At 40.6% G+C, this 19,535-nt stretch overlaps 1 protein-coding gene across 2 annotated transcripts in view; it reads right to left on the reverse strand.

Annotated features, from left to right (window-relative positions):
* RIPOR2 (RHO family interacting cell polarization regulator 2) overlaps window positions 1–15,242 on the reverse strand; it is a 99,614-nt gene extending 84,372 nt beyond the window's left edge. For both annotated transcript variants that reach the window (XM_030552557.1, XM_030552558.1), the window contains exon 1: window positions 15,117–15,242. In XM_030552557.1, the coding sequence (XP_030408417.1) occupies window positions 15,117–15,177 (61 nt within the window). In that variant the 5' untranslated portion in view covers window positions 15,178–15,242. The remainder of the gene's footprint in view (window positions 1–15,116) is intronic.
* Window positions 15,243–19,535: the final 4,293 nt, after the last annotated feature.

Below are 19,535 nucleotides of genomic sequence, written 5' to 3' on the forward strand. Positions count from 1 at the left end.
CAGATGGTAACATGGTCGGAGGGCCGTGTCATGAAGAGGATGCCACGGTCCCTAGAGTGATGTGGGTCAGAGAACAGATGTGGCAGTGGGTGAGGCGCCGTCGGGAGAGGGCATACCAATCTGCAGAGCTAATCCCCAAGATGGTCAGCAAGAGGCAGTACTGTGATGAGTCCATTACATAGCATCTTTCCTAAAATGTGATGCCCAGAACTGATCACAGTACTCCAGCTGAGGCCTCGCTAGTGCTGAGTGGAACAGGACAATTACCTCCCAAATCTTACATAGGACACTTCTGTTAATATACCCCAGAATATTAGCCTTTTTTGCAACTGCATCAATTTGGAATCCACTACAACCCCCAGGTCCTATTCAGCAGTACATGAGAACATAAGAATGGCCATACTAGGTCAGACCAAAGGTTCACCCAGCCCAGTATCCTGTCTTTCTACAGTGGCCACTGCCAGGTGTTTCAGAGGGAATGAATAGAGCAGGTAATGGTCCGTGATCCATCCTCTGTCACGCATTCCCAACTTCTGGCAGACAGAGGCTAGGGACACCATCCCTGCCCATCCTAATAGCCACTGATGGACCTATCCTCCAGGAACTTATCTAGTTCCTTTTTGAACCCTAGTCTGGGCCTTCACAACATCCTCTGGCAAAGAGTTCCACAGGTTGACTGTGCATTGTGTGAAGAAATACTTCCTTTTGTTTGTTTTACCACTGCTGCCTGTTAATTTCATTGGGTGACCCCTAGCTCTTGTGCTATGAGGAGTAAATATCCCCCCTTAGTCATCTCTTTTTCAAGCTAAAGATTCCCAGTCTTATTAATCTCGCCTCATAAGGAAGCCGTTCCATACCCCTAATAATTTTTGTTGCCCTTTTCTGAACTTTTTCCAATCCCAATATATCTTTTTTGAGATGGGGCGTCCACATCTGCATGCAGTATTCAAGATGTGAGCATACCATGCATTTATACAGGCAATATGATATTTTCTGTCTTATTATCTATCCCTTTCCTAATGATCCCCAACATTGTTTTTTTGACTGTCACTGCACATTGAGTGAATGTTCTCAGAGAACTATCCACAATGCCTCCAAGATCTCTTTCTTGAGTGGTAACAGCTATTTAGACCCCATCATTTTATATGTATAGTTGGGATTATGTTTTCTCGTGTGCATTACTTTGCATTTATCAACACTGAATTTCATCTGCCATTTTGTTGCCCAGTTACCAGTTTTGTGAGATCACTTTAGTAACTCTTTGCAGTCTGCTTTGGACTTAACTATCTTGAGTAGTTTTGTATCATCTGCAAATTTTGCTACCTCACTGTTTACCTATTTTTCCAGATCATTTATGAATATGTTGAAAAGTACTGGTACCAGTACAGACCCCTGGGGACTAAACTATTTACCTCTCTCCATTCTGAAAGCTGACCATTTATTCCTACCCTTTGTTTCCTATCTTTTAACCAGTTACCAATTTATGAGAGGACCTTCCCTCTTATCCCATGACAGCTTACTTTGCATAAGAGTCTTTAGTTAGAGATCTTGTAAAAGGCTTTCTGAAAAGCTAAGTACACTATATCCACTGGATCAGCTTTGTCCACATGTTTATTGACCCCCCTCAAAGAATTCTAGTAGATTTTTACAAAAACCATGTTGACTCTTCCCCAACAAATCATGTTCATCTATGTGTCTGATAATTCTGTTTTTTACTATGGTTTGAACCAGTTTTCTTGGTACTGAAGGTAGACTTATTGGCCTGTAATTGCCAGGATTGCCTCAGGAGCCTTTTTTAAAATTGGTGTCACATAAGCTATCCTCCAGTCATCTGGTACAGAAGCTGACTTAAATGATAGGTTATATACCACAGTTAGTAGTTCTGCAATTTCACATTTGAGTTCCTTCAGAACTCTTGGGTGAATACCATTTGGTCCTGATGACTTATTAGTTTGTTCCAAAACCTCCTCTAATGACACCTCAATCTGGGACAGTTTCTCAGATTTGTCACCTAAAAAGAATGGATCAGGTTTGGGAATCTACCTCACATCTCATACATGAAGACTGGTGCAAAAAATTTATTTAGTTTCTCCCCAATGGCCTTATCATCCTTGAGTGCTGCTTTAGCATCTCAATCGTCCACTGGTTGTTTAGCAGGCTTCCTGCTTCTGATGTACTTAAAAATTTTTTTGCTATTACTTTTTGAGTGTTTGGCTAGCTGTTCTTCAAATTATTTTGTGGTCTCCCTAATTATATTTTTACACTCCACTTACCAGAGTTTATGCTTCTTTCTATTTTCTTCACTAGGATTTAACTTCCACTTTTTAAAAGATGCCTTTTTGCCTCTCTCTGCTTCTTTTACTTTGTTGTTTAGCCAGAATTACTCCCCAGCAAGTTATTCCCCATCTTGTAGTTGTGCATTTGATTTTTCCTTCCTAAGTGAAGTCCTGTGCACTCTCTTTATTGAATTTCATCTTGTTGATTTCAGACCAATGCTCCAATTTGATTGTTTTCAATTCTAATCCTATCTTCAAAAGATCTTGCAAGCCCTCCCAGCTTGATGTCATCCACACATTTTATTTGCACACTTTTCACTCCATTATCCAAGTTATTAATGAAAATATTGAAGTCTGTGCTAAACTAAACAGTGTCTTTATTCACACACTGTAAGGAGCTTGATGGAAAAGTCAGACGGAATTTTATAGGAACGACTCCAATAGGGTTCTATAGAAATTACACTGCAAACCTATTGAATTTAATAGATAGGGATAACCTTTCTATAGAATTTTTGAACCATCCTATAGAATTCTCTGTGAGGGGGATATAATTCTCTATTAAATTCTACAGGCTGGTTCAAAAAACTCTGTTGAAAGGCTGTCATTTTCTGAAGGACTTTTCCATAAGAAGAGGCTTTAAAGAACCCTTAGAGGAAACTTCAGGCTTCTTGCTGAGTTGACTGACATTTGCTGAATTTCTTGGGTTCCAAGAGTTCCATTTAATGGAATGGTGACCCAGCAATGGGGGTTTAAAACTTCAGATTATATACTAAGAAGAAAGTGCCATGAGATTTCAGGAAAGGAGAGTCACTTTCACAAGTAGCTTCTTGGAATTCAGGGTAGCACAGAAATAGTTGCACAAAAGCTTGTAATTTTATTGTTGCTTCCTCTTAGGTTTGGTAAGAGGAGAGGAAGGAAGACAGGCCACCTAAAAGGAGAGCCTGGGATGATGAAATTGGAGGTGTTGCAACTACCTGTTTGCAAAGTGAATGTAATTTGATTATAATTTTGGTCTCTGCTATATACTTTCACTTAATGAAGGAGGGTCATGTAATGAGCTGATTATGGGCAGTGTTCTGACTAAGTGTGTTTTAGATATACTGTTTTTTTGGAAGGGATGAGTTCAGGATCCTATTTTTAACATGATTCTAGACCAGAGGTGGACAAACTATGGCCCGTAGGACCCTCCTGCCTGGCCCCCGAGCTCCTGTCCTGGGAGGCTAGCCCCCGGACCCTCCCCTACGGTTCCCCCTCCACCGGAGTCTCAGCTCGCTCCGCTGCTGGTGCAATGCTCTGGGCGGTGGGGCTGTGAGCTCCTGGGGCAGCGCAGCTGCAGAACCAGCCTGAGCCAGTGCTCTGTGCTGCACGGTGGCGTGGCTGGCTCCAGCTGGGTGACATGGCTGCCTGTCCTGGCACTCTGGGTGGCACGGCTGTAGCGCTGCCAGCCACTGGTGTTCCAGGCAGCATGGTAAGGGGGCAGGGAGCAGGGAGGTTGGATAGAAGGCAGGGAGTTTGGGGTGGTGGTCAGGGGCAGGAGTGTGGATAGAGGTTGGGGTGGTCAAAAGATGGGGAACAGGGGGGTTGAATGGGGGCAGGGATCCCGGGGGGGCAGTCAGGGTGAGAAGCAGGAGGGTTGGATAGGGGGTGGGGCCGGGCCAGGCCTGGCTGTTTGGGGAGGCACAGCCTCTACTAACCGGCCTTCCAAACAATTTTGGAAACCTGATGCGGCCCTCAGGCCAAAAAGTTTACCCGCCCCTGGTCTAGACAATGAGACTCCATGAACAAGCTTGTTCACTGGGATCATCACCACTAGACCTTGTCTACAGCAAGAATTTTAGGGAGTTCTCCCACCATTGGTCTAGCAACTGTAGGAGCATTGATCTAGACTGGTTACCATTATGGATAAGAATATGCAGCGTTAGGCAACATATTGGCAAAATGGCCAGCGGCTGTTCTCCAATACCACTGCCACCATTGCTAGCATCACCTGAGCTGCACTGATGCTAGCCTAATAGCAGGAGTTTGCCAAATTTCTAAATGCAGATGTAGCCTAGTGTATTGGAGGTGCAGATGGATGCCCTGATTGTTGGAGCCCTGGGCGCCTGGGACCCCGGCAATGAGCGTGTGCTGTGGACCTGTGGGATCGGTCGACGCTACGCACGGCTCATACAGCACCTCATGGTCTCAGACACCATCCGATGGTCCACGGATATCTACACTGAACACATCATTGGCCACTGACAGTACCAGGAGGCGTGAGCTGTAGTGACATCGTTCGACTACGAGAAAGGGACCAAGAGACTTTCTCCATTGGATCATTTGAACGGGAACCATAAACTCCCTGAACATTGAATCTCACCAAATGAGGGTCAATCCATCCTCATCATCATATCTACTCATTATACTCCACACCCGAACATAGCCCTTATATGAACTTCATACCCTCCTATCTCAATGTCTGTTCTTTGCCCCATCAACCTTTTACTCCCAATTGGGGATATTGCAGATTATGTATTAGTTATGCCACCCGATCTTAAACGGAACTTTGCACCTCTTGATAATCTGTATGTTATTCCCTGATAACCAGAAACTTCTATGCTTAAACTCTGTACCGTTCACTTTTTAAAAACACCTTAATAATTTTTTTTAATTCCTCTGTGTCCCTCCCTGATATTTTCTCCTGCTGCCACATTTTAGTGTTTGTTTATTTACTTAGGGTTGAACTGACTTCCAGTGGAACTTGTGCTCCTAAATTGTTTAAGCACTTGTGAAAGGCCCTGTTCTTTATTTTACTCTGTCTTTTGTACAACCCAATCCTTTTTGTTCTTTTCCTCCCAACTGACTTCAATGGCTGCTCAGCACTTTTGAAAATTAAGATTTAGTAGACTAACTTTAGGCACCCATTTTTTTTTTGAAAGCCTGGGCTTTTGAACCCTTTAATTGCCAGGCTCTAGGCAATTAAGTTAGACTATGTCAGTGTCTGCCTGTTCTTAATTCACGGATGTTCACATTTCTGAAAGTTTACAATCCAGGCTATTTCATCGAGTTTTTCATTAGCTCTTTAGTCTCACCTGTTATCCACTGGAAAAATGTCTATAATCTTGGGTACAAGAAAGTAGATGGTTGTTTGGGGAATAAGTACCTTCTCTCATATTGCATGCAAAATGTTCTCGAGAGCACGCAGCCACCTAGCCTTTGGAAGGTTGTTCCCATGAAATGGTGACGTTCCAAATTTAAATGGGATTGTTTCAACTGAGGCCATAATAGGAACCCTATTCAATTCTCTTGACTAACTCAGCTGCCCTCCTCCAATGCAACTCACAGCTTGCAGCTTTTGAAATTTTGACTCAAATTCTGTGGTACCAAGCCACACTCCATAGATTAAAATCAGATGTAGGGATTTCCTAAAGAAATCATGCTGTTATGTGCAATCCACTGAAAATCAAGTTTAAATAGCTCTGTGAGCCAGGGTTCACTTTCAACATTTATGTGCCACTTTAACACTGTCAAGCGTTTGACAGTTCTCGTCTCTGTCTTTAACTCATGCTGTTGTACCGTATTCCATTTCCACACAAACATGTGAGCTGAGCATTAGCCTTAACTCTGAACTTCCTGGCCTAGTGGGTTTGTGGGTGCCACACCCTTAACACACCAACCACAAAGACATGGTTAGCATGTGTTTGTATGGGTGTGCGTTCACAACAGGCTGTGAAACTGTGCACTGAATTGTTAAAGAGCTAAAGTTATATATGCTTAGTGACTGTTTTAATCACTCCAAATTTGTTTTAGACTTTAATAATTTGATTTGACACTAGAGCCCTTATATTTTTTACTGAGCTGTACACCGACACAAGGAACTACAAATATTAGATAAAGCCATTAAGAAGGAAAGGCAATGTTGGTTCAAATTTTGAAAGGCACTTGTTTTGGCAGCCTGAAATGTTGTCTGAGCACATCTAGTAAGTTGCTTCACTAGCCCATATCTACTCTGCTTTCTTTTCAGAAGGCTGGCAAAATGCTACTAATTTAGGTGGCCTGATTTTCTCATTACTATTATGATTATCCTTCCAAAAATGTCAATCATGAAATTCAGTTAGGATGGCATCAAGGCACAGTTAGGAAAACAAAATCAAAGATCTTTAATTAAAAAAGAGGGAAACAACAGTGCAGAAACAATCTCTGACTGAATTATTTTTAAAAAAAATATGCCATCATCATTAAAGAATCAATCACTTCTACTTAAAATACACAGCTTAATGCACTGATACAAATAATACTCCAGCTGTCACAGGATGGGTTTTGAAAATCTAAAAACCATCTTGAGTTGGGGTGGGAGGACATAAGGGTGAGCAGACCTGTGTAACTATCTTATTGTGGATCCTTGAACTAAAAACCAGAGCAGACTTGTTTTTAGTTCTGTAAAAGCAGCAAAGAGTCCTGTGACACCTTATAGACTAACGGACGTTTTAGAGCATGAGCTTTCATGGGTGAATACCCGTTTCATCGGATGCATGTCAAATATCCGACGAAGTGGGTATTCATGCTCCAAAACGTCTGTTAGTCTATAAGGTGCCACAGGACTCTTTGTTGCTTTTACAGATCCAGACTAACACGGCTACCCCTCTGATACTTTTTTGTTCTGTTACCTTTACATCTATTAACCGCAATCAGCAATGATTGGTGTAACAAACAGATTAATGAAGAGTTGGTTTAACAAAAAAGAAATTAAAAAATGAAAACATTATATGTCACATACTTTAAAAATCCATCCTTGTTCTGAATGATAACAAGGTCTATCCAAGTTTTTTGGCTAAATGTGCTGAAATCTGGGCCTGTGGCTAAAAAAACTCAGTTAAGAAACATATATTCTGCAAGAAAACATTGTTGCCTTGGTGATAAACTATTGGGCATTCTTCCTTCTTGTCACTACAGCTCAATGTGCCATAAGCATTCTCCTTCTATAGGCACGTGAGATAAGCTGAAGGGATAGGTAGGGCTGGTGATGAACTATAACCACTTTCAAGTACAACTGTCCATAATGTCCTAGAAGTATGAGAACAGAATAGGCCCATGGTTCATACATTTGACTGAGGTTGGTCTTCAGTACAGAATATTCAGTAATATGTCCTTGGTGTTTGAATACTTATTTCCCCACTTCCTAAAAGTTGTTTTTGTGAAAATATAGGGTCATAGAGAATTACCCACAATGAATGCAAATAATTTTGAAACGCATCTTTTTTTAAGCGTACACACCATAGTTTGATAATACATGCATCAATTTGATGCACTCTGTGGTGTGGAAGGAGCAGAAACATGCAGCCCCTATGAGTGCGGCAAGGAGTTTTTATGGGGAATGGGGGAGAGGAAGCCACATGTGAAGACAGGAGGCAGTCTAAGTGGGAATGAGGTTCATTCCCAAGTGGTGTGCAAAGTCTGCCAAAGCCCCTGTGGTGCTTGAAAGTTTCACCTCAGTCCCTGCAGGGCTTACAATATCTTTTAAGGACTCCAGCCACTTGGCAATATTGAAACATTATTTTATAAACTAAGGGAATTCCCATGCAAAGATCTTTGTTCATTTGGAATAAACTTACTCACTTTAACCAAAAAGTCCTCAACAGAATATTGTCATTTTCTCAAAAGATACAAACTGCTTGAAAATTCCAAGATAGTGTTCTACTTGACAAAGTCCCCCTCTCACTCCATTCAAAGGTATTCAACTGCATGGTTCTGGTCACCCAAAGAACATAAGGCCCAGAAGTGCCACTTTGAGAAAAGCTTCACACCAGTTCATTAAGAGCAAGTTATTTGTTTTTGTAGTCACTAAAGAGATGAACCTGTAATGGTTGTATGAATTAATAAGCTTGTCTCAATGTGGCACTAAGGGGGCAGAGTTAAGGTCATATATGTTACATCAGTTGTACATTTTTATACTTTTTGAATGATTTATTTTTACATGTGGAATTTTAACTTGGATTTTCCAGGTTTTCAAAGATTTGTGCATTAGAAAAAACTATAATCTCTTAAGGAATATTTTTGGCTAAGGAAGAGATTAATTTACCTTAACTAGAATTGAATGAAGTTATTGTTTTTTGTGAATAATCATATAAAGTTGTCTTTTAAACTTATAGTAATCATAGGAAGGATCTTTCCTAGTTTTTTCCCTACCACAAACATATATCAAATGAATATTGAGTGTTGTTTGCACTCTAATTTCAGGTTAACCTCACCCCAATCATGAAACTTAAATCTAAATTGCTTATCTCTTCAAAGAGGGACTTTCACAAGGAAGCAAACTCATATACATTTTTAAAACATATTGTGAACAATGTAATTACAATTCTGCAAGGAGCTCTTCAATAGATGGCAATGCTGAGAGAATGGTTGCATGACCCAATAAGCAAATCAGCTCTGGGCAGGGAAAGGACCTCTGAGATTTCATGTATATAGTTTTGGACTGTCTAAAATGGATCTCTTGTTTACTAAATATTATCAAAAATAGTTGTGTTTTGCTTCTTCATACTCTGGAAGAATAAAAAGGATTTTGTATTAGCTCTGTGGAAACTATTGAAAAGTAGGTCAGCTACCCTAAGTGCAACCAGACAGGCTATTCAGCAGTGAGAGAGGGAGATAAGCATGAGTGAGTACAGGCTAGTGTGGAGTAGCTGTCTAAAAGACTTGGTAATAACTGTAATTAAGTTCTAAGTTTAGATATATTAATAATTGCTAACTACATGTGGAAATACATGGGGCTGCGAGCTTGCTAAGTTTGTACATGAATGGGAGATAAGGAAAATCTAGGTCATATGGAGGGTATGGTATGGCTTCTAGTGTACTCATACCCCATGATGGTGTTAGGGAGCATTGTGCTGTTTGAGGTGCTGTATTTCTAAGAGATATAAACTCAAAATCCCAAACACTTATAGTCACTAAAAACCAAATAGCATATTCTCAAGAGCAGGTGTGTTAATTTAATGCTCTGCCCAAATTCTTATTGCTTAGGTACTAGGATGATGAAGGCCATTTAAGAATTTATGTAAATGATCTTCTGTACTTTTAAATGGAATAAATATTCTTTGATTCCTGTCTGTGCGCTGTTTAAAAGTTGCTGTATTTCACACCAGAAGTGGTTGCATTTCATTGATGGGCAAAGTGTTTCAAAGTGGTCATTTGTAAAACTCTCTAGGGTGCTTTGAGATGAAAAGTGGCATATGAGTGCAAGAATAAGGAAATTAATTATAAGATCTTCTTTCAGGATATACACTTGTATGTGTAGTTTGGACCCGTCAGTTGTATCACATAGAATTTTCTAAGTATATTAAGAACAAAAGGAATCCTAACAATGGTATTGATCCATCATAAGAACAGCTATACTATGTCAGACCAAAGGCCCATCTAGCCCAGTATCCTGCCTTCTGACAGTGGCCAATGCCAGGTGCTTCAGAGGGAATAAACAGAACAGGTAATCATCAAGTGACCCATCCCCCATCACCCATTCCCAGCTTCTGGCAACAGAGGGGGACACTATCCTTGGCTAATAATCATTGATAGACCTATCTTTCAGACTTTACCAAATTCCTGTTATAGTCTGAGCCTCCACAACATCCTCTGGCAAAAAGTTCCACAGGTTGACTGTGTGTTGTGTGAAGAAATACTTCCTTTTGGTTTTTTTTTAAATCTGCTGCCTGTTAATTTCATTTGGTGACTCCTAGTTCTTGTATTATGAGAAGGAGTAAATAACACTTCCTTATTTACTTTCTCCACACCAGTCATGATTCTATAGACCTCTATCATATCCCCTCTTAGTCATCTCTTTTCCAAGATAAGAAGTCCCAGTCTTATTAATCTCTCCTACTACGGAACTTGGTCCATAACCCTAATCATTTTTGTTGCCCTTTTCTGTACCTTTTCCAATTCTAATATATCTTTTTTGAGATCTGCACACAGTATTCAAGATGTGGGCATACCATGGATTTATATAGAGACAATATGATATTTTCTGTCTTATTATCTATTCCTTTCCTAATGATTCCCAACATTCTGTTAGTTTTTTTGACCGCCACTGCACATGGAGTGGATGATCTCAGAAAACTATCCACAATGACTCCAAGAGCTCTTTCTTGAATGGTAACAGCTAATTTAGACCTCATCATTTTTATGTATAGTTGGGATTATTTTTTCCAGTGTGCATTACTTTGCATTTATCAACACTAAATTTTATCTGCCATTTTCTTGTCCAGTCACCCAGTTTTAAGAGATCCCTTTGTAACTCTTTGCAGTCTGCTTTGGACTTAACTATCTTGAGTAGTTCTGTATCATCTACAGATTTTGCCACCTCACTGTTTACCCCTTTTTCCAGATCATTTACAAATATGTTGAATAGCACTGGTCCCCTGGGGGACACCACTATTTACCTCTTTCCAGTCTGAAAACTGACCATTTATTCCTGCCTTTTGTTTCCTCTCTTTTAACCTGTTACTGATCCATGAGAGGAACTTCCATCTTATACCATGAAAGCCTACTTTGCTTAATAGCCTTTGGTGAGGGACCTTGTCAAAGGCTTTCTGAAAATCTACCAATGGAAATGATAGAACTGTCAACAATAATTCAGAATAGGAGGACGTATTCAATAAATATTTCTGTTTTGTGTTTGGGAAAAAGATGATATATTCTTATTGCATAATGATGACATACTTTCCATTTCATTTCAACAATAGCTAAGGAGGATGTGAAACAGTGGCTACTAAAGTTAGACATTTTAAAATCTGTACATCTGGATAATTTACATCCAAGAAGCTGGCTAAGGAGCTCTCTGGAATACTGAGGACCAAAAGAAAGCTAATGTTGTACTAATATTTAAAAGCTGTAAATAGGATGACCCAGGCAATTATTGAATCTGGGCAAAATAATGGAATGGCTAATAAATACTTGATTAATAAAGAATTTAGAGGAGGGTAATATAATTAAAATCAATCAACATGCATTTATGGAAATGGATCTTGTTAAACTAACTTGATATCTTTTTTAAAAATGAGATTACAAGTTTGACTGATAAAGGAAATAGTGTTTATATAGTAGACTTAGACTTGTGCAAGGCATTTGACTTTGTTCCACACAGTATCTTGATTAAAAAACTAGAATGATACAGAAACACATTAAATAGATTAAGAACTAGCTGATTGGTCACAAAATGTAATTGTAAATGGGAAATAATCATCATAAGCAAGTTTTGTTTCTGGTGGGGTTCCTTAGACATTGGTTCTTGCCACCTACATATTTAAAATTTTTATCAGTGACTTGGAAGTAAACATTACGGATACAGTTTGCAGATGATATAAAGACTGGTGGAGTGGCACATAATAAAGAGGACAGGTCATTGATTTAGAGCAAGCAAACAATATTCATTTCAATACAGGCAAAGTTAAGGTTAAAGAACAAAGAATTCAGGGCATACTTACAGGATGGGGAACTCTATCCTGGGAAGCAGTGACTCTGGAAAAGACTTGGGGATCCTCATGGATAATGAGGTGAACATGAGCTCCCAGTCGGATGTTATGGCCAAAAGTATGCAATTTTTGGATGTTTAAACAGGAATATCAAATAGAAGTAGAGAGGTTATATTACCTCAGTATTTGGAACCCGTGTGACTCCTGCTGGAATACTGTGTCCAGTTCTGGAGTCCACACTTCAAGAAGTGGGTATTCACCCACGAAAGCTCATGCTCCAATACGTCTGTTAGACTATAAGGTGCCACAGGACTCTGTCACTTCAAGAAGGTTGTTGATAAATTAGAGTGGGGCCAAAGAAGAGTCACGAGATTGATTCAAGGATTGGAAAATATGGCTTACAGTGATAGACTCAAGGAGCTCAATCTATTTAGCCTACCAAAGAGAAGATTGAGAGGTAACTTGATCCTCTATATAGGGAACAAGAATTTGATAATAGAGGATTCTTCAAAGCTAGACAGACAAAGCAATAGCAAGATCCACAATCTCTGGAAGCTGAAGCTAGACAAATTCAGACTGAAAATAAGATGCAAGTCTTTAACAGTGAGGGTGATTAACCACTGGAACAATTTACCAATGATTGTGGTTGATTCTCTATCACTGGAAATCTTTAAAAAAAAAAAGGGGGGGGGATGTTTTTCTACAAGTTCTGCTCTAGTTCAATCACAGTTATTGGTCTTGAAACAGCAATTAATTCAGGGAAGTCCTATAGCCTGTATTAGGCAGGAGGCCATGCCAGATGGTCACAATGATCCCTTCCAACCTTAAAAGTCCCTAAATCCGCATGTTGGTTGATTCATTTGTCTCTTCAGGCGGAGCTTTAGCTGTCAGATCATGTGCTGCAGGTCACCTCTCTCCCCTGTGATAGACATTCCTTACCATGCCACAGAAAAAGTATTATCAACATTTCACAGCTTAAGAAGGGGGAAATTTTGGACATATTTTTGCTATAATTAATTATGAAGCTACAGATATTTTTAGTATCCCATTACTGCAGGGGAACTTAGAATTACTGGAAACAAATGTATGCTGACACAGGTCCTTTGCAGCATTAACCAGTATAGGAGACTGGAAACATGGAACTTAAACCTCCTCCTAATCCTTTTCTCTAAAATATGGTGGGTTTTGCAGTGGGTCCAGCCTCCAAAATCTGTAGATATCTGTGGATCTTGGTAGACATGGGAGGAGCAGTGTTACTCATGCTGGCCCTGTTTCCATTCTGGCCTCCTTTAACCTCTGGTAACACTAATCTTTTGAGTCTCTCTTTTCCATGCAAGTGGAGGTGGCTCAGAAAATGCTCTGAGACTCAGAAGATGGCTCCTCACTGGCTGGCATGGCCCACTCTATAGGAGTGTACTAGGCCCTCACTGAGGCCATGAATGGCATTAACAAGTGCTTTCGAAAATAAAAGCAACATACTGTGTTTCACTCAAAAAAAAAAAAAGGAAATAGGACAGAGGGAAAAACACAGAGAAGGGCCTCATCTAGATGGGCCTTTAATCCCCCCAACTATGGGAACCTGTTCCTAATACCATCTAGCCACCATTGTGGCTGAGGGTCAGATCACATTACAACTATCCAGTGATATGCTGGGAAGACTTTTGGGGGCTCTTCTGGGCCTCTGGTTAAGTCTTCCACTAAACTAAAGGTAAGGTTAGTTAGGATGATTCCCCTGGCTCCCAGTAACCAGCCTTACGCTGGCTACTGAGAATCATTCCTGCCAGAGATGATTTAGCCATGGTGTCCACAAGGATTGCATGAATGCTGTGTGTTTGTCTTTGGACTGGATTACATTATATCAAATGCAGGTATTTAAAAAAAATAGTTCACTTTTACCCCCCACATTTCAAATTAGGAACATGAGACAAAAATTTCCCAAGCATTTATGTGGCTATGGAGCCTAAATCCCATTGACTTCAAATGTAGCCTGTGATGTAGCCTGACACTGACACTACCAGCTGCTTGAGAGGAATTACAATAAACCCTACAGTAGGTAATGATGGGATAGGCTGCCCCCAGGGGAAACCTTCCTCCAGAACCCCAATAGTTAGAGGTTCGTTTAAGCCCTGAAGCAGGAGGATTTATATTCCTTCCAAACTGCACAAACGGAACTTTGCGTTACATTATTGTATACTCAGTATAGTTTTCAGGTACAAAGCATAAACATTTCCAGCTAAGTGTAAGTTGGTTTGCCGGGTGGCATTGCCTCCCTCCTGGGCTATGATTAGTAGAAAGTACTTGTGTATAAATGAAAACACAGGAGTAATGCTCTGACCTCTCAGCCTGCCTCTGCAAATGCACTGCACGTCTGGCATAGGGATACGTCACAGTGTAAGGGTGGGAGGATATTTGTGGGAAACCTATTCAGATATTGGCAGCACATCACTGAAGCTGGGATTTTAAAGTGTGTTCTCCTCTCTGGTCTAGTCTTTACTCAGGCTACAATAACTTGGTTTGGCCCCATCCCAAGTGACCAGCCAAACTCTGTTTAAACTGAGTTTGCTGAAACTATGTTGCAGCAGAGTTTAAAGGTTACCAATCTTTGAGACCAATCCTGCAAACCCTCTGTGCGTTGAACTTAGGGTGACCAGATGTCCCGATTTTATAGGGACAGTCCTGATTTTTGGGTCTTTTTCTTATATAGGTTTCTATTACCCCCCAGCCCCTGTCCTGTTTTTTCACACTTGCTGTCTGGTCACCCTAGTTGAACTCCAATGGAAGACAACAGGAGTTGTGTGCAGGGAGGGCTTGCGGGATCAAGTCCTTTGTGTCTAAGCCAGTGGGGAGTGGTGGGAGAAGAGAGAGAGACTGTGGACCTGATTCTCATTGGCCTCCACCTGGTATAATCCTTTACAGCAATGGAGAGTGAGTGCAAAGTGGATGTAAAACATTTCCATTCTCATTTAGTAGCCTTTTGCACTGGTGCCAGTGACAGCACAAGCCTTATGGCCATGATGAATCAGGCCCAGTGTCAATCACTGAACACAGGCCCCTTTGTATTAGCTTACTTTGCAAATTGTAACTTTTTAGATCAAAGGATGCTCTCTTGTATGTAGCTCCGCCTTTGCTTTCCCTTTTGAGCTAACACCCTCGCTGTGTAACCTGTCTGCCTAGTTAATATGAATCTCACTCACTATCTTGCACCCAGTAAGCTTTTGCTCCCATTATTTTACTGAGAGAAAGCAAGTCTTTTTCAACCCTATCACTGTGAGCCCTAGTGGCTGTCCTGAGCCAGTGGAGAACTTCAACTTTTACCAAAGAAACAGAATACAAGCTAAGTACAAACCTGTCTTCAGTCTATGTATTAAAAAGATCTGCTTAATAAAAGGTTCTTTACCTTCACAGAAGATATCATCTGCTTCTCCAAGAATAGTCAGATCTTCCTCTAGGTGCTGCATCGTGGCCACAGCTCAGCCAGAGGTAGCTGCTACAGAGCTGAATGCTTGAATTAGTTTCTAGGCTACAAGAGGGCTATTTCCTTTCACCAGTTTCCTAAACATTTTGGTGGTGGCAGCTTCCGTATTTGCACTTACAAAAACAGCCTCATTCATATGAATAAGGCTTCTTGTTTTTAGCCACAGCCTTTGAGATTGGGTTTGAGGTGGGGTGTTTCTTTTAGCTAAGAGAGAAGAAACCTAGAGGGGAGATGCAGACAGAACAGACTCAGATCAGAATGCAGACTGCATTCATAGCCTGATTGCAGTGAATACTGTTCTAAAGCAACATTGTCCAGCATGCATGTAATTTAAAAGATGAGTGTGGGGGTGTTTTTGCATATGAATGTGAATGTTTGTTGGTGGCCATGACAGAATCAGGGAGTAATTTGCATTCATCTTTCTATAGATAAGTTCAACTTCACTACAGGGACAATTCAACTAGAGTATACCACCAGGCTTTATGAGTGTCAATGTGTTCAGTGGACACTTTTAAAATTAGCATATTAAGACCGATAACAGTTTTTCCTTGCATTTGAAAATTAGTACCTGATGAATTGATATAGTTAACACCGAACTCAGCTGTAGTCACCGTCTCATTAACAAGAATGCATCGGTGGCTGTACTGTGGGGACATACTGTCCTCATAGTTAAGCTCCCCTGAGTCATCACTTGTGGTGTACTAACCAACTTAATGCTCTGAGCAGGGGTACAAAATTAGAACACCGATAAAGCTGAAAGTCAAATCTCATTTAGAGTTGAATATCAGAAATATTTCAATGTAAAACCCAACCCTGACGATTTTTCTGATTTTTATATCTGCCACATGTCACTTCTCTCATATTGGAATTATTGAAGCTAGTAGATTTACTCCTGGAGTCTGTGAGAATCCTATGCCTGACTGACTGACTATCCTCTTGCCTTGTAAGTTTCTGCCTGATAGAAGAAAACTCCTGCTTAAGTGTATACACTTGAATAGTCCTGCTGACTTCAGTGGGACTACTCACATGAGTACAATTATTCATGTCTCAGTTTTCAGGACTGGAGACTTAGAGAAGTAATCTCCCACTTTTATTTATTTATTTATTTATTTTTGCTATTAGGACTTATTATTCTTTCAAGGACAATGATGCCAATTGACTTTCATCTTGCTAGTATAGTGGCTGTACCATTCTGCCATATCCTTTAATGACAAAAACACTAAACAGCAATTCATTCACTTCACCATCCAGTAGGTGAGTTATGAGCAAATATGAGTGCAGTAGTGATTATTATTGCCTATTTTAAAGCACATTGTTGCTTTTACGCATGGTAGAAGTGGCATGTTATTGCACTCTTTATTTTGTCTTGTGATTGTGCTTTTATATTTCTGTGAAAATAAATTCTTCAGTGTACCATGCATGCACTGCAGGATTTATGTGACTTTTCAATGGTTTCAATTGCACAAGTTATGCCAGTACATCTCAGACAAAAATAAAGCTTGAAAAAAAAATTATAAATTTTGCTCATAGTGATTGTAAAAACATGAAACAGAGCTCTTTGCTCACATCTGCCCAAAGTGGCAGCAACCCTTGGGCACCCAGAATGGAAGTTAGCACAGCAATGTAGCATAATAATAAATTGTACTGACAGAAGATGCATACTTATTTTCTAAGAACCTCTTGGCAGGATCTACCTCCTATGTTGCAGGCTGGGAATCAGGTTGGCTTCCTCTACAGCCACCTCTAGGTCCTGGGTTTTGATGAGATCCTTCACTGTCCTCCTCATCTTCCAGTGACTCTTGCTCACCATCAGGGGCTCAAGTCTCCATAAGGGTATTAGGTAAAAAATCCCATCTAGCTCTTCATAAAATGGACAGGTCATTGCTGGTTGCTCTGAATATTTTTCTTAGCTGTCTGTTCTTTATATTGCATTGATAGGCACCCCGGTTATGATCCGTTCTGGCCATCTACTTTGAGATCTCCTTGAACAGTATATTTTTTATTGCAGTGGTTGACCACAAGAGCTGCCTGCATTGTCACGTCTCCCACATGGTGAGGAGACCAAAGATCTCACCATGGCTCCAAGAGGCTGCTCGATGCATGTTATGAGAAATCTGGAGTAGTAATATTGCAGTGCTGATACTTTGGAATCCAGCAGCAAATGGGCCGATCTTGGCCCTGTGCCAGTTTTTAAATGGGGGAGGGGACATCTGGTCAACTTGACCTCAAAGCAGGGGAGGGCACACAGGTCACTCATGGATGCCCACAAAGCACTGTGGGGTAACCACTGGAGGACTACCAAAGTAATGAGCAGCAGCAGTGTGTCTATGTGAACCGCAATCTGCACTAACTCAATTTGCATCAAATTTAGTACACATTGAAAAGAAGACTCTAAAATTCACAGCAAGTAAGAAGTTTAGGGATTTAAGATTTGTTTCACCGGCATTTTCAATCTGCACTAACTCAAATTAGTCTGGACTAAATGCCCTGTGCAGACAGGCCCTGATGTTATAATTTCTTCAGGGCAGGGACTGTCTTTTATTATATATTTCTACAATGTCTAGCACAATGGAGCTTGATCTCTGATTTCAGCTGGCACCTCTAGGTACCACTGTAATACAAATAATACACAGAACAAGGAAGGAGGCAACATTGTGGGAAGACAAGTAGAAGAGCAATGGAGGGTGGGATTGGGAGGAACAAGAAAATAAATCAGCACAATATCAGCAGCAGAGAGACGTGAGAATAGGAAAAGTGACATGGAGTGGAGCTGCAGAGGGAAGAAATCAGTTCTGGGGAAAGAGAAGCTACTGCCAAGAGAAAGGATTAGCAGGAGAAAGTCCACAGCACTTCTAAATGCTGCCTCCAGAAGAACAGATTATGTTCAGGAAGTAGTAGGAGTGATAGGAGGATCAAATCAGCTGAGCTACCATGATTGGTGGAAGGAGAGGAAAAAAAACAAAGGGTGAAGAAGTGAAGGAGAAACAGAAATGGGGAGAGCAGAAGGGAATGGTGCACATTTATTTCTATAAATTAAAATGCTTCCTGGATTGCATCTATTTGTTTAAAAACAGAAGTTCTGTGGCAGGACTCCCAGAACCACATCTGGATTTGAGAATTAAAATCCACCAGCTAAGGCAACTCTTGCCTTATCATTTCCCTTTAACACTAGGGGTATGTCTACACAGCAGCTGGGAATGTGCCTCCTAGCCCGGGTAGACAGATTAGTGCTAGTTTAGCTGGAGCTGGCACACTAAAAAGAGCAGTGTAGATGTTGCGGAATGGGAGGTGGCTTGGACTAGCCACCCAGCTTCAGACCCAGGGAGTCTGGCACAGGCTTGGACTCGGGCAGCTAGCTCGAGTCATTGCCTGAGCTGCAACTTCCATACTACTAGTTTTAGAAAGCTCACTCAAGTGCTGCCAGCAGGCATCTGTGTCGCCGGGCTGGGAGATTTGGTCCCAGTTGCAGTGTAGACATATCCCTAGGGGCCCCATTGAATTTAATGAGGCCAGGACTTCAACCTATAAGGACTAATGTAAAGTAAAAAAGTCTTGCACTTTTATACTCAGGTTTCTGTGTTTGATTAAAAAAAACCAACGCAAGATTAGTGATGTCATACACGAGAACACAGAATAATTCAAAATACACAGCTCCCCTGAAAGGAAATAACAGGGGAAAATACCCTATAAAAAGATGCTAACTTCTGTGTACTGCCTGTCTGTGTCTCATTTGTAAATTCAACATAGAAAGTTTTAGCCATTTAACAAAGTTTCTGAAACACTAAGGAACAAGGAAAACTGTCCTGGTTATTGTAACCCTTTCCTTTTGTACTTCATTTCCCCTAGGATTTAAAGTTATTTCTTTGTGCACGGTTTTCAGTCACCCATCCGGATGCCTGTTACGTTGACAGCCCTTTTTTCTTTTATTTTCAGGAATTAAAAGGCATCAAAAGCTGTTTTCTTTCCAGAAAATAACTGTCACCCGAATGAGCACTAACTAGCCTGGTGATGAATGATAATGACTCAACTTCCACTTCAAACACACGAAGAAAAGTCTTTTTGATTTGTTCTCATTTGCCACACTGTCTTCCCCTAAATGACAGGATCATGTACAACATCATTATTGGCTTGTGAAGTTTCTCACAGAAATCTGTCTCAAAAGGAAAATCAGACCTCTTTATTCAAGATGAAATACTTTAATGTGTGAAAATGATCTACACTGCAGTGGTTCTGCTCTACCTCCTGTTCTCCCTGCCCCCTTCTTTGGCTATTTTGTATTTGGGATTTTTGCAGACCAATTTATTTGCCTTTTTTCTGATCTCAGCATCTAAGCTAAAACAG

Source organism: Gopherus evgoodei, chromosome 2, assembly GCF_007399415.2.
Source record: "Gopherus evgoodei ecotype Sinaloan lineage chromosome 2, rGopEvg1_v1.p, whole genome shotgun sequence".
NCBI classification, from domain to species: domain Eukaryota; kingdom Metazoa; phylum Chordata; order Testudines; family Testudinidae; genus Gopherus; species Gopherus evgoodei.